The 15,290-nt window shown below is 39.4% G+C and overlaps 2 protein-coding genes across 3 annotated transcripts in view; one reads left to right on the forward strand and one right to left on the reverse strand.

The window, feature by feature from the left end:
- Fam114a1 (family with sequence similarity 114 member A1) overlaps nucleotides 1-13,547 on the forward strand; it is a 93,924-nt gene extending 80,377 nt beyond the window's left edge. Inside the window, exons 15-16 of one of the 2 annotated variants that reach the window (XR_015441341.1) lie at nucleotides 3,699-3,854; nucleotides 4,786-13,547. Coding sequence is in view for 1 of the 2 variants with exons in the window: in XM_087187461.1 (XP_087043587.1) it covers nucleotides 3,699-3,773 (75 nt within the window). In the remaining variant the exon portion in view is untranslated. Of the gene's footprint in view, nucleotides 1-3,698 lie in introns of both variants that reach the window. The other variant, XM_087187461.1, reaches the window with a different exon arrangement.
- Tmem156 (transmembrane protein 156) overlaps nucleotides 3,446-15,290 on the reverse strand; it is a 57,013-nt gene continuing 45,168 nt past the window's right edge. Inside the window, exons 5-6 of the mRNA XM_087187464.1 lie at nucleotides 10,724-10,808; nucleotides 3,446-9,500 (exon numbers count right to left, since the gene is read on the reverse strand). Of these exons, the coding sequence (XP_087043590.1) occupies nucleotides 10,738-10,808 (71 nt within the window). The 3' untranslated portion in view covers nucleotides 3,446-9,500; nucleotides 10,724-10,737. The remainder of the gene's footprint in view (nucleotides 9,501-10,723; nucleotides 10,809-15,290) is intronic.

Consider the following 15,290-nt stretch of genomic DNA (forward strand, 5'->3'; position numbering starts at 1 on the left):
GCTCATGGGACAGTGATTGCTGCCTCTGGTGAAATACCTGGCTGTGAAACACAGCATTGAGGTCCTTTGTGTTCACATTAATCTACTATGTAAAAAAGCAATGACTACTGGATCCTGGAGAACTTTCCTTCTAGTATTATTCTATTAATTAGATAGCTAAAATAAAGTAGATAATTTTTATTACTAATGGATTTTTTTCACATTAAATGAAGGTTAGTGCATTTAAAAAATTCTCTATGGTGTAATCATTACACATTGTTGTTTTGTTTTGACATAGTGGAACCTTGTAATGCTTAAATTGCATGATTTAATGTAATGCTTAAATTGCTTAAAAAGAAAATCTACAATGGGGGATATGGCTCAATAGCAGAGTTGGGGCTAGAGAGAGAGAGAGTAAAGAAAAAAATACTACACTGTCTATTTGCCCAAATAAAAATGAGATAGGGAGCTGGACATGATGGTGCATACCTATAGTCCCAGCACTTTGGGAAGCTAAAGCAGGAGGATCACAATTTTAAACCCAGCCTGGACAATTTAGCAGCTTAATGGGACACTGGGCCCCCCCAAAATATAAAAATGCCTGGGTATATAGCTCAAGCCCTAGGTTCAATCCCCAGCACCTAAAAAAAAAATGGCACATCAATGATTTCCCATCTCTCTCTAGTAAATTTCAAATAGAAAAATGCGTCTCAAACCACTAAGGAGGAAGGGATCTTATCAGGTACTCTAACTCCACAGCCTTTTCTTGTCATTACTTGGGTGTTTTTGCATCGTAACTAGTATTTTTCACCATAGGAGTGCTTGCAATCCATTAAGAGAATTTCTTTTTAAAAGTCAATCAACACATTATTTATTGATCCTATTTTATGAGCCTTCAAACAACAAAAAGAACTGTGTTCTCACAACTACCACACAACTGGGTTCTTTGAGGTATTTTATTACACAGGTAGAGAGACACAGGAATCTTTTTTGGTGTAGGAAAGATGTGGTAGAATTTTGTTTGTACATAGACCTCCCAAGCATTTTGGGGACAAAGGAGATTCTCCATACAGAGCTCCCTGTTAGAAGTGTTTGTGGAAAGGCAGTTGACTAGTGGACAACCTTTTGTTCCTGAGAAACAGAATCCACTTTTCTCTCCTTAGGGAGAGTTTCTATGGTTAAGATGCAAGACCACAGAGGTTCCCCTGGCCTGGACCTTGAGGGCCAGGGTGGAACTCCGTGGTGCAGCACTTGCCTAGGGTAAGTGAGGTAAGGGACTTGGTCTTCCACACTGCAAAAAAGAGAGAAACAAAAAGCAAAAAACCTGCTTGTATTCAAATCTCAGCTCTTCAGTCTTGAAAGCTGTGTGACCTGGGACAAGTTACTTAACCTCTCTTTGCTTTAATGTCTTCACCTATAAAAGGGGTTAATGGTAACAATCCCTTCCTTCTTGGCTCCTATTTAAATGATTTAATGAAGATGTGCTACGTGCTTCAAACAGCCTGGCACATTATCAGTACTGTTACTATGAATTCCCTTCCCAACTCCTATCCCAGCCTTGAGCTGTCAAGGCAGTGGCTGCATGAGCTATGGCTTCCCCAAAGTCCCTGAAAGCAGACAGCAGATATGCACTTTACTCACATGAGAGACAGTCCCCCCCAAATACACACAGCTGGAAGGGTCAGATTTAGAAACAGTAAATAATCCCTTTCGGAACCCCACCCATGTATTTCCCTAGTGCAAACCACTTCCTTTCCAAACACGATCTTTATGTGAAAGAATGAACATTTGCAAATAGTCGGAAAGCAGCAGGGCCCCATATAAGAACAGAAACGGATGCCTGTCTGCCACGTGCCAAATCCCTAAAAGGATATCTCTGAAAGCCTTCAAACTACACAAAGCAAATTATTAGTTTGGGGGGGAAAAAATCAAAATTCTTAAATCACTGTCCTCTACTAAATGTTGCAGTTACGAGAGAGAGGAGAGAGAGAGAGAGAGGGACTAAAATGAGATTAAAAGAGAAAAAGCAAGCAGCCTGCACTACCCTGAGGGAAGGAGACCTTGTCTTATCCCAAGTTCTGTCACCAGTGAACTCTGTGATGTGACCTTGAGTGAAATCCTCAACCTCTGGAGGCTTCAATTTCCTCCACTGTGAAGCCAGAGAGTTGAACTAGATGAGTTATCAGATTTCTTAAAGCTCTGTCACCCTATGACTTTATAAAATGAAATAGTTGTTAGATTTTGCATCTAATAGGCAACAGAAAGCAACTGGACACTTCCGCAGGAAAAGATCGCTGTGTGAGGACGCTAGCGAGCGGCAGCGGCAGGGTCAAAGGGCAGGCTGGGGGAGCAGGCGCAGAGCGAGGCAGCTGAGTGGGCTGGGCTGGGGGTGATGGGCGTGGGAACACAAGACTCAGTCTGCTCCTGGATGAGCAGGCTCCCGTCATTTAACACCCTCCTGTCACTGCACCCACAGTTCAAAGTCCTGAGAGAGAGTTGACTTGATGTAGCCCAGGCCACATGCCACTCCTTGGCCTGTGGGCAAACAAGCTTGATTTTCTGTCCCCTCAAGATGTTCAGTGGATGAAAAGTGACTCTCAGAGGCTCCTCAGAGCAAGGACTTGACAGATAATGACTGCTGTGTGACTTTCTCCAGTTTGTCTCTGTGATACCACACCTGATATCATTTTCTTAAGTGAAAATACACAAACTGTGTTCACAGCCCACTTGAAAACTAATGTACTTGGGCAGAGAGAATGGCCCCAGACAGCACTGTCTTCACACATAGACGTGGACAAAGGGCACGGGCCCCCAAAGGAGAGTCTTTGCATGCCCCAAGAGATTGTCAGGAGGGGGGTGATTCTATGTTCTGTTTCTCTTTTTTTTGTTTTTGTATGTTTTGGCACTGGGGATGGAACTCAGGACCTCACACATGCCAGGCATATGCTCTACCACTGAGCTACACCCCTAGCCTTGTATTTTGTTTTAAATCAATTTCTTTCTCCACATGTCTCCTAGCCCAGTGATGGTGAACCTTTTAGAGACCAAGGGTTCAAACTGCAATCCAAACCCATTTATTTGTTGCAAAGAGCCAACACTGCAATTAAACCTGAATACTGAGGTTTTAGTTTAGAAAAAAGCAATTCATACATTAGTATCTTTTGTCTTAAAAGAAAAACACAGTAACAGAGCTTTCAATGATACAAGCAGCTTTTTATTGAAAGGTAAAAGTTTGCATTTGGTGTGCTTTTACACAATTAATATGATCTTTGCTGTTGTATGCATGCTGATAATTTGTCAGACCTTGGCTGGGCAACTTGGCTCATATGTCAACAGAGAGGGCTCTGCATGCCCGCTGCAGCACACATGCTATTGGTTCACCATCACTGTCCTGGGCACTGAGGAAGAACACTCACAGAGGTACCCAAACGGTCTTTTCTTTCATTTTCTACGTTCAGGAGCTCTATTTTTAACTGATGGTCGATTCTCTCTCCAATTTGAGAATCAGGTCAATCCTGATTGGTCTGCTTTAGTCATGTGGATACCAGACCACCTACCAATGGTGGTAAAGGGTGGGTCTTTGACCTAGTTCTAGATGCTCTGGTGAGAGAAGCAACCTGCTGGGGGTGGAGGAGGTATCTTCAGAAGGACATTGTAGTGTAAACTGTAATGGTGTTGCTGCAACACTGCCATTTAATATGATCTCTTCTTGAAACCAGGAGAAGGAAAACCTGAAGGCAAAAGCCAACAAGCCAAAGGCAACAGAGAACAAAAGAGAGGAGAGACTTGAATGAAGAACACTTGAGTGTTCGATGGCATGAATCAACCAAATGAGAATTAACCAAACCTTAGAGGACCCTATTGAGAATTCTACAGTACGTTAAATGATAGATCTTCTCATCATTTTAGTCGTTTTGATTGTGCTTCCCATTATTTGCTGATAAAAGTATTTTAATTGGGCCAGGGATTTAGCTCAGTGGTTCCGGTGCCTGCCTCACAAGCACAAGGTCCCAAGTTCGATCTCTGGTACCAAAAAAAAAAAGAGTATCTTAATTGATAACCCACAAAACCATATTCTTCCAGTAGGCAGCAGTTATCTCCATAGTAACATAATAAGGCTCTGCTAACAGCCTTAACTCTCAGGGTGGAGAAAGAACTCATCTGGATGACTTTGTGAAGTTGTTTTTCTTTTTTCTAATATGCTCTGTTTTCCCCTTGCCTGAGTTTGCATGCTACACTTTAACTTCACATCACAGGAGTTTCTAGACTAACGACTCTGTCCTCACTAAAGTACGTAATTCCCAGTACATAAGTACATAATCCACAGAGGATTTTTTTAATGTAGCTTTTAGTTGTCATGCCTCTAGATCATCTGGTGGTCTTATTTAGATTTTTTAAATGTAAGAACTCTCTTCCACTCATTACCCGAAGATCACCACCCACTAGAATAGCACAAATAGTTGAGGATGGTTAAGAAATATGTACACAGGAAGAAAAGAAGGAAAGAGAAGTAAAATTTTAAAAAGGAGACATAGAAGGAAGAAAATAAACTCTAATGATGAAAATAAGCTGTCACAAAATGAGTCCACATCTTTATTCCATCATGTCTTGGAGGAAAGGAGAGCAATACAGTTGGGAAAGAGTGAAAGACACAAAATTTATCTACTGACAGAGGGATAAAGGATTGAGTAGCTCTCATGGGACCCTTAGTTCTTAAAAGAAAGTTACTGTATTACTAAAAGAGCAAGACTGGCCCCTCCTCTCTGCCTGGCTTCCTGTCTGACCATGTGATCTCTCTCTCCTAAGTGCTCCTGCTATGATGCTATCCACCATGATGCTATCCACTATGAAGTCTCTACCAGACCTGAGCCCATGCCAGCTCAAGGCCCTTAAACCTCCAGACCCAGGATCTAAATAAACCTCTTTCTATATAAAGTTCTCAGCCTTGGGCATTGTGTTACAATAATGGGAAGTGGACTAATAGAAGTAGTACAAAAGTATAGTTTAAAAATATTTAAAAGCTACCCAGAATCATGGCACAAGAACACACATCTATAGTACCTGTCACCATGTTAGCACATCATTATTGTGCTAGAAGACCCTGCTGGGTAGATCACCAATTCTATCTCCTTATAAATAACCACTTGCTGAATTTACAGCCAACATCAGTAATTACCCAAGATGAGTATTGCAAGGGAGGAGCAGGCTGGGGAGAAGTGTGTACCTGTCACTGAGGACCCAGAAGCTGGAGATGTAGTTCCCAGTCTCACTCTTGGTCTGGAGGGAGAATGGGCATGAGTACAACCAGCTGTGGTGGAAGTGAGGAGTGCTCTGACAAGAGCACTGAACTCTGGAGGAACACATGAAAAGTTACATTTTCCAAAAGACAGTGGGTCAAGTGGGACACGGGACATTTCTAAAGATGGAAGGAAAGGGCAAAGGTAACAATTGGGAAAAAGGCAGGGAAGAGAAAGTGGTCTGAATAACTGCTCCATCCCACATGACTCCAGGATGGGAGAATTGACCTTAAGGCTAGGATGAAAGTGCAGAGTTGGGAGGGAATCTCCTGGAAAGCAAAAATTGGTCTAGAAACCAAAACTAGCAGCTTTAAGCTTGGGCAGAGGTCCACAGCGTTGCCATCTGTGTCTCTCCTCTCCTTTCCCTGCACATCCCCATTCCCACCCCTTTATCAAACCATTGACTAGGCACCACCAATTCTCCCTCCATATCTTCTCTCTGCCATTCTGATTCCACTGTGTCCACTCAGTGATGAAGCAACTGTAGCAGCCTCCTGGCACGGTGCTATTTTTCTTCTCTCCACTCTCCAATGCACACCTGCATCCTTTGACTAGGGCACAAGAGTCTTGGCTGCTCAGCAGAATACAGAGGTGAAGGAGGCAGGTGTAGGTTGTGCCTGACTGTGGGTCAATACCGGACTAAGATATAAGTCACAGGGAGAGGCACTGGAGTGGATCAAAGTCAGACTTGGACTAGTTGAGAAGCAACACATGCAAAAAGCCAGGATCAGTGGTATCAATGGGAAGCCAGGAATCATGCCAGGCACCAAGGACAACAGACTCATTTTTTATTTGGGCCACTTGAGTGAAGTATGGGCAGAACTACCAGGCTAAGAAAGACACCTTGAGTCAGTGACCCAGCAACAGTTCCATCAGATCCCTCCTTCAAAGGACATTCAACCCATTCCTTGCTCTCCCAGCAGAGAGCTTGGCAGTGCTCTAGCTGTAGCGCCCTCTCTCAGGCAGCCCCTCCAGCTGCCCTGCTCCTGGGACCACATCTGCCCATAGCATGGTAGGAGGAACAGCACAGCCCGACCAACCTAGGATTGAATCTCATATTGATCCTAAGGGGACAGAATGACATCTGTGTCAAGGAGTCCTCATGAGGAAGACAACCTGTTAGATATATAGTGGGGGCTGATAAATGCTTCTTCATCCGTCCAACAATTTATGAACATCTGACAGTGAATCACACACCACACCAGCTACAAGAGCAGAACCAGCATGCTCCCTGCCCCCATATACCTTCCAGTCTAGAGATGGGGACAGACATGAATCTGTAATCACAAAAATAATTGCAAATAATAGGTATGACAAATGGGGGTGAGAAAGTGTGCATTTGGGAAGTTTGATCATTCTGAAAATCTGAAAAAGACCCTGCTGAAAGCTGCCTTCTCTAGTCACTAGACCAGAGGTTTTATTGGTCTGTAAATTCTCCGCAGGAAGCCAGTACCCTGTAAATGACACTTGTGTTCCTCTATTGTGTTTAGTATTTTAACTAGTGGCACCCATATTCACCCTCCTCTATCAGATCCTACACCTATATGTGTTTCACAGTGTCTACTAAAGTCTGTTATTTTAATAAATAAACCAGGGCTGGGGATTTAGCTCAGTGGTTCCGCCACCTGCCCCACAAATGCAATGACCCGAGTTCGATCCCCAGTACCAAAATAAATAAATAAATAAATAAATAAATAAATAAATAAAATTTGCCTTCTAAAATCTGCCACAATTTAACAGAACTTGACTCTTAATTTATGACTTTTGTAAGCCAAGTTCCCACTGATTTCCAAGAAATCTGGCAGAACATGATAGGTGATCTGCAGAGAAACAACTATTCGGCTTTTCAGAAATTATATAATATCTGTACCTCATAAAGTATGACACCTCTAAACTGCTAGAAAATCCCAGACCTGAGCTGACTCACCTATTAGGGGTACGCAGAGAAGAAAAAAGTAAGACTAGTAGAATTCCATTTGCCAAATCCTCAATTCCTAAATTTTACAATTAAAATTTTAGTTTATGATCTAGGAAAAAAAAAAGGTACCAGAAAAACTTCTGTGCACTGGAACATTCATTCCTGTTAAGGTTGCTTCTGCAAGGGAAGAAAACCATCGTTTACTTTTACCATTCTAGGTTCATGGCTGAGGCCTCTATAGCAATTTACAAGAGAAAATATACTAATTTATTTAAATACATTTTACATGAGACAAGAGGTTTCAAAAGGAAATGAAGATCTGAAGAAAGGGTTAAACCTGAGCCTTTTTAATAATAGGTTTGACTGGGGCCGGGATTTAGCTCAGTAGTTCTGGCGCCTGCCATGCAAACGCAAGGTCCAGAGTTCGATCCCAGGTACCAAAAAAAAAAAAAAAGATAATAATAATAATAATAGGTTTGATGAAGAATAGAGCCATAGAGAAATATGATAGGGCAAAATAGTACATTCTAATGGCAGTAAGCTGGGAGGAATTTTAGCAAGGCCTGTTTGCTCAGAGTTTTCTATGCCTCTGTGTCTTTGGAGATTAGGATATTCCTTCCTTCTGCACATAGGGATGGCACTTGTCACATAAGAGTATATCTGTTTCAGAGTAGGGCCAAAAATGTTTTATTATCTGCTTCAGCAAAGAAGTATGGTGGGGAGAACATTAGAGTGACCTTGCTTTTTCCATTTTCTTGAATTTGTTTAACTTAAAATACTCAGTATGCCAAAGTGCCATATCTTGAGGTAGTACGTCCAAACCCCAGCTCTTGATATTAAGCCTGACTCTACAGTTAAATCTGGAAATCAACTCAGATAAGCAATTTTAATTATATAATGATATCAGAAAATTAAGTTCCACTTTAATTCTGGAAATTTTTTCAACATTAAGAGTTGCCCCCTTGTCAATATGTGCATGTTATTGTAATTAACAGCTATAATTATTCTTGACATCCATGATGGCTGTAACAAGTATGAAAGCCAAAGAAATCAAAGAAAACATTTTGCTATTAAATTTAAGTGCTCAATTATTTCATTAAAATTCATTTTATTTTTGTATCCTTGAACTGTTTTTTTTTAAACATCCTAAGACCAAATGAGGCAAGATTTATAAATGCAAACAAATGTATAAACAAACAATCCAGGCCCTCTTAAGTAATTTGAAAATAGAAATAATCCATCCATATAGGAAAAATCACAATCAGTATCTCCAATGGGGCTCAATGAGAAAAAGGAATTTTCTGTCTTAATCACTCTTGACTCCACAATATTAAAATTGTGGCATGTATAATCTAAGCTGTATAATGATGGGTAAGGAAAAGTTCATTCTCTTTTCTTCTGTGGGTTTCACCAGCTTATCTTCCATGACTCTTAATGGCTCCTTAAAAACACTCATTCCCTTGCTCTTGTGGGTCAAATGAATTCTCCTGAATTAGTTCTCATCAACTAGTTCCCCATTCCTGCTGTTTTCCTTTTGTGCATTCTTTGCTGGATGCAAACATCCCCCAGCATACTCGGTCCCCAAATAAAACTGTAAATATTCTTCAAGAGCAGTCAGTCCAAATTGCTCAGGGATACTCTGAAGAATTTTTTTAAAAGCAAGCAAATATTATTCACACAAGACTTTTGTTAAGTATTGCTTAAATCATAATTGGTAAAAAAAAAATTTTAATCGTTTATTAAAACCATCTCATAAGAGCACCAAAAATCTTCCTCAGGTCGCTGATAAAGGGCCCTTTCCACTCCCCTGTTACACAGTGGAGACCCCCACCATACTCCTAAGAGGACAATGTGGGTAGTGATAATAAACTTCTCAGCCTAAGACCAGGAAATCTAGGTCTTCCCTAGCCTCCACTACTGTAGTATGTTGGGCTTACCTTCTAAGTCTGTTAAATGAAAGCCTAAGTGTTCATGAAAGTTTCTGTCAGATACCACATTTCATGACTCTAGGAGAGATGCACAGAAGTTGGGGTTTAACGTTTCACTCAGCAGATCTCTGTGTAACCCATATAGTAAATGCTAGGCATTGTGTCCTCTGAGGGTGGGGTCTCTCTTGTGCTCCCCTAGTCCCTTCAAATACCTCTGTTATGTTACTTGACACTCTTTACTGGAATTAGAGGCTCCCTATTCTGGTTCCACCACTGACTGCTTCGTTATTTTTGCCAATGAGCAGAAGAATTCCTGGCACACAGTAGGCACTCAAGAGGCATTTGGTGAATGACTCTTCATCTGTGAGGTTAAGCAGCCTGGAATGAGGAGCAGAAAGAGCTCGTCAACTATAATGTCAAGTAATATGGCTTTGAAACAACAATATGACTACCTCATATTCTCCCTAGGAATTTCTGAGCCCACAGCATCGGGTGAGTCCACTGAGCTTTGCCTCTCGTAAGCCTTGAACACAGATGTATCCCAGGCACTCAGCTGCAGGTTGGCACACTGAGCCATCTGTGCTGGAACTTTCTGTTGCTTCTCCAGGTCTCATCTCCACTCCATGAACCCAGTGGCTGCCTCATGTGGGCTTGGCCGATGGAGAGTACAAGGAAGGATAGGGCAGTGGGCGTCTGATCTCTCTCTTCAGGGCCACCACAGCTGAACTGCCCCCTGACCGGAGGTCACAGCCCCTGTCACACAACCCTCCTGCATATTCATTCCGCACAGGGATGAGGAGCGCTGCTGTCTCTCCTCTCTGGGTTCCTTGCCACCCATCCCAGGGGCTGCAATCTCCCTTTCTGTTTTTCCATATCCTGTTTATTAAGCCCTGCACTGAACTCTGCTCAATCACTCATTTTGAGTATGACATCAGTTTCCTGCCAGGATCTTGACTGATAATCACTCCAGTTTTATGAAGAGTAAACAATATACCCAGTCATCACCAGGCACAATGAGAGGATATAAATGCTGTGTTTTCCTACTCTTCCTGGTCATAATTTTTATACACCCCACAATGGCCGTAGAGTACTTTTAACATATAGTAGCTACTTAATAAATCTTGGTTGAATGAATGAAAAAGTTTCTAGGATACTTCTGACCAGATTCAAATACATGGAAATCAGTGTGACCAGATGAATTTAACTTCTTTAGATTTAAGAAAGTTTCTTATTTCAGTAATGGATGGGGGAGGAATTCTGCTTTACAGATCCCATTCTCTTTTCTCATGCTGTGACTGAATTGCAGGTCAACTCCAGGATAAACAGTGCCCAGGGATGAGCTGACAGCTCAGGGGTAAGTTTAACAGACTCAGAGATTAGTTTAATAGACTGAGAGATTAATTTGCTGATCCTTCCTGGATCTTGGAGAAAATAGTGATTTCAATTCATGTCTGATTCATATGCATTCACTTTGCAGGGTCATCACTTTTCACCTCCCACACCCAGACAGAAATGTAGTTTGGGGTGAACTGTACCTCTTCGAATCACTCATGCTTATAATGAACAAGCCAAATAATCAATAAAGCCAAATCATCACTCACCTTGTGTATCGATCTCACTGAGGCAGTGAGGAAGGAACTTCGAGTTCTGGTATTGGGGGAAGCACTTCCTTAACCCGAGTGGGCTCTATCATTTAAAAAAGAAAATTGCATTAGAGTGCATTTCATCAACAGCAGTGCAGAAAGAGACGTGATATATTCTAATGTAGGAAGTGCAGTAAGAGAACCCTGCCCGACACCCAGAAAGGATTTTGTCAGTTTCCATCACTCACTAGATTTCCCGCCTACAACACTAACACCTTTAACCTACTTCTCTCAACTCTGTTTTGGTTCCTTCTTTCTTTCCCTCACCTTCTCAGTTCATTTTCTGGGCAAAAGACTTGAATTACAGTCAAGGAGACACAACATAGAAAGAAATGTAAAAGCACAATATCAACTAGCAAGAAAAGAATTTTAGTTTGGAAACTAACTACAAACATTCCCTTCTATTGCATTTTGTTGAAATATGTCCCTAAGGGGAATGTTAATAATGTCCTCAATTTCAAGGACAATTTTACTAAGAAGAAAATTTTTAAATTAAATGCATTTTAATCTGTCTTCTTGCTTTATAACTATGTGACTCTATAAAATTCTTTATTCATCTAATATTATTGTCAGCCAACTTCAAAGGAGGAGATAAAACTTCATGTCCTGCATAGTGACATCTTTCATTGTCCTAAGATCTGAGGTACTGCTTTTCTAGCTTTTATATTGAGATGAGTTCTACATAATATATGTGGGTTTTGTCTCATAGACATCTCTGCTGTGATCCAAAGCCCTGAACATAAGTGGGAAGGAAGGGACAACAATTTGAAGACAAGCTTAGGTAGTTGCTTCTTAAGAAACCAAAGAGAAGATTTAAGTCATTCAGAAACATGATGTTTCTTGTCTGTTACCCAAACAGAAATACTGTGGAATTTTCAGAATTTTTTTTATTTTAATTAGAAATTTTCTTTTAATAGGAAAATTTTTGAGGAGATTTGATTTTCTGAATAAGGAACATATTCTCATATATATTTTATATATTTTGTACTGGGGATTTAACCCAAGACCTTCACATTGACCTACATCCCCAGCTCTTTTTATTTTTATTTTGAAACAAGGTCTAAGTTACAAAATTGCCCAGGCTGGGCTTGAATTTGTAACCCTCCTTCCTCAGCTTCCCAGGTGCAGGGATTATAGGCCTGTGCCTGTAAAGCAGTCTGTTCTCACTCTTTACTCATTTGCCTGCTGAACTGTAGTCTTTTGTTCATCAGTTATTAGAAGCTCCTTATGTTCTAGGCATTTAGCTGCTTATTTTCAATTAGCTGCAAATAATTTTCCCCATTAGTTATATCTGTTTTTTTACCTTAGCTAGTGATGGGTTTTGCTGTATACATTTTTTTTCACATACTCAAATTTATCAATCTTTTATATGAATTTTGTGCCATAATTAGAAAGGTCAACTTTGCAATTATAGATGAATTCAGCCATAGTTTCTTTCCTTACTTTTTATAGTTTTATATTTGCATTAAAACCATTGATCTAAGTGCAAGGTCCTGAGTTCGATCCCTGGTACAAAAAAAAAATCATTGATCTGCTTAAAATTCCCCCAGTGTTAGTGTGAGCTCTGGATTAAGTTCATTCATGTTCTGTCTTGGTCATTCAGTTGTCTCAACACCACTCATTCAGTAATCTTCCATTTTCCTGTACCATTTTCATTCATGCTAAAATCTTGAACTTTCTAATTTTTCATCTGATATGTTTATTTAGTCAAGTACCAGAGCCATGGTAGAATGGATGCTCATCACCTTCATTCTGCTATTTAAGTTTTTTCCCTATCATTGAGAATCTATTTTTCATAAAATTATTAAATGAACTTGTTTATTTCAAAAATATTACCCTTACTGATTTAGGAAGAATTGCCAAACTTATATATTCATCTTCTTATTCAAGAACATGTTATATCTTTCCTTTTGTTCAAATTACTTTTATTTTCCTCAAGGGTTTTTTTTAATGTTTTCTTCAGAAGGATCTTGTATATGTCGTAGATATTTTATCTTTTTATAGTTATTTGTATCTTCTACAGTTTATCTTCTAACATTATTTAGATAAAGAAATCCTATTGAATTTTAATATTAATTTGGTCAAAAAAATAAAACTAAAAAATTCCATTTGACCCAGCTGTTCCCCTTCTAGGTATCTTCCCAAAATTGTTAAAGACATCATATCACAGTGATTCATGCATACCGATGTTCACAGCAGCGCTGTTCATAATAGCTAAGTCTTGGAAGCAAATTGTATGTCCATCAACAGATGCACGGACAGAGAAAATGTGGGTATTTACACACAATGAGGTGCTACTCTACCATTAAGAAGGACAAACTTGAGTCATTTATAGGAAAATGAATGCACCTCGAGACAATAATGTTAAGTAAATCAGACACACAAGCTTAAATACTGCATGGTTTCTCTTATATGAAAAATTTAATATATAAAGTACAAAATAAAAAACAGATAATAGAAAAAACAAGAGAGAAAACTTATTGTAACCCAGCACAGACAATGTTATCTAAAAGCATAGCTTGACTTAGTATAATTGTCTTATGTGTTTTTTATGTTTTTGACCTATTTAGTTTGATTTTTAACCTGTATGTATAATAATTAATTTTATAAAGTCTCATAAACAAATGAATTTGATGCTGACAAAGTAAAAGGGGGTGGAGGGAAGGGGGGAAAGAATTGAATTGTATTATGTACAGGTACCATTTTCCTATGATGAAAGTAGTTGTTATGTAATGCAGACACACACTAATAAAAGTCAAATGAATAATTAAAATAATCCTAATTCGGACTCTGTCCCTTGTTAAAGTTTTATTTTTTATGATTTTTAGTGAATTTTCTTAGATTCTCAGGTACATAATTTCCAGAACACATCTGCAAAATAAATGATTTTACATGTTCTTTCAAACTTTGAGACCTCATATTTCTGTGTTTTGTCTAACTGTGTTGACAATGATAGAGTGGCAATTGTGGATAGTCTCAAAAATTTCTGGCTTTAGCTAGGCATGCTTCTAGTGTTTCGCCATTAAACATATTTCTGGAGTTTCTGCTCATTTGTTTGAGACAGGTACATTTTATAATGTTAAGGAAGTATCTACATATCTCATTTTTATTTTTATTTTTTTGAGTCAAGGACTTGCTATGTTGTTCAGGCTGGTCTTGAACTCACTACATAGCCCATGCTGGCCTCAAGCTCATAACAATCCTTCTTCCTCAGCCTTCTGACTTCTGGATTATAGTCTCCACCACCATGCCTGGCATTATTATAAGTTTTAATGCATTTTTAAATGAAATTTTTAGCATCTAGAATTAAAGAAATCATCTTTCCTCCTAGATCTATAAATATGATAAGTGATATTAATAGATTTCTACTGACAAACAGTTCTTACACTCCTGCAATAAGCTCCATTTGATCATGGTGAGTTGCATGTGTGTGTGTATGTACACATAACTATGATTTTTGAGCTGTTCTATGGATGTTTTGCTACTATCTTATTTAGGATTTTTGCTTACATATATATAAATAAAATTGCTCAATAGTTTTATTTTAGACTTTCTTTCTTGAGTTTAGAGATTCTTAAAGCTTATGTGATAAAGGAAACACCGTCTTTTTTTGGTCTGTGCCATCAATTGCATGTGCCTTGTCGTGTGCCGAAGATTTGGTCCTCAGTGTGATGATGATGGTAGGTAGTGGGATCTTTCCAAGGTGGGGCCTCGTGGCAGGTCACTGAGGGTGTACCCTCAGAAGGGGTAAATTGCTCTTGTGGGACCCTGGTTAGTTCTCGAAAGAGAGTTGTTATCAAAGAATGAGCTTGACACCTCTCTGGTCTCTCCGGCTTCCTCTCTGGTGATGTGATCTCTCCCTCTCACACATGCTCACACTGTGGTATCGTCTGCCAAGAGGCCTTCAGCAGAGCCATGCGGAAAGTGGAGCCATGCCCCTGAACCTCCAGAACTGTGAGCCAACTACTTCTTCCATTTGTAAAGCATCTAGCACCTGGTATTTTGTTACAGTAACAGAAAAGAGACTGATGTACAGTAAGTCCCTGACTTATGAATGAGTTCCATTCCAGGAGAATGTTTATAAATCAGATTCATTTAAAATCTGAGAAAGTGAGTCTGATACGGTATACCTGTGAATCTCGTACAGTACACCTGTGAAAGTTCACAACTCTAATGTTTGTAAGTCAGGGACTTACTGTGGTTTTAATATTTTATATGCCACTGGGAACATTTATGTCTTTGAGATTAGTAAAATTCTCCAGAAAACTGCTTTCCTGTTACTTTTTGAGGGCAAGTTGATACATTTTCTATTTCTTCTATGACAATTGTTTTGTTTAGATTTTCTATTTCTTCTGGTGTCCAGTATTGAAAATCTCCCTAGAAACCTATACATTTAAACTAAAGATTTTTTTAAAATTAAGATGGTAACTATTTTTATAAAGACCAGAAATAAATAGATTTTTTGAGGCTATTTCTAGTGATATTAAGGGCTCTTCCATATTGATAAAAATGCTAAAATCACCAC

The sequence above is a fragment of the Heterocephalus glaber genome, unplaced genomic scaffold (assembly GCF_053883595.1).
Source record: "Heterocephalus glaber isolate CG9 unplaced genomic scaffold, H.glaber_assembly_v1.0 deba00001509, whole genome shotgun sequence".
NCBI classification, from domain to species: Eukaryota; Metazoa; Chordata; class Mammalia; order Rodentia; family Bathyergidae; genus Heterocephalus; species Heterocephalus glaber.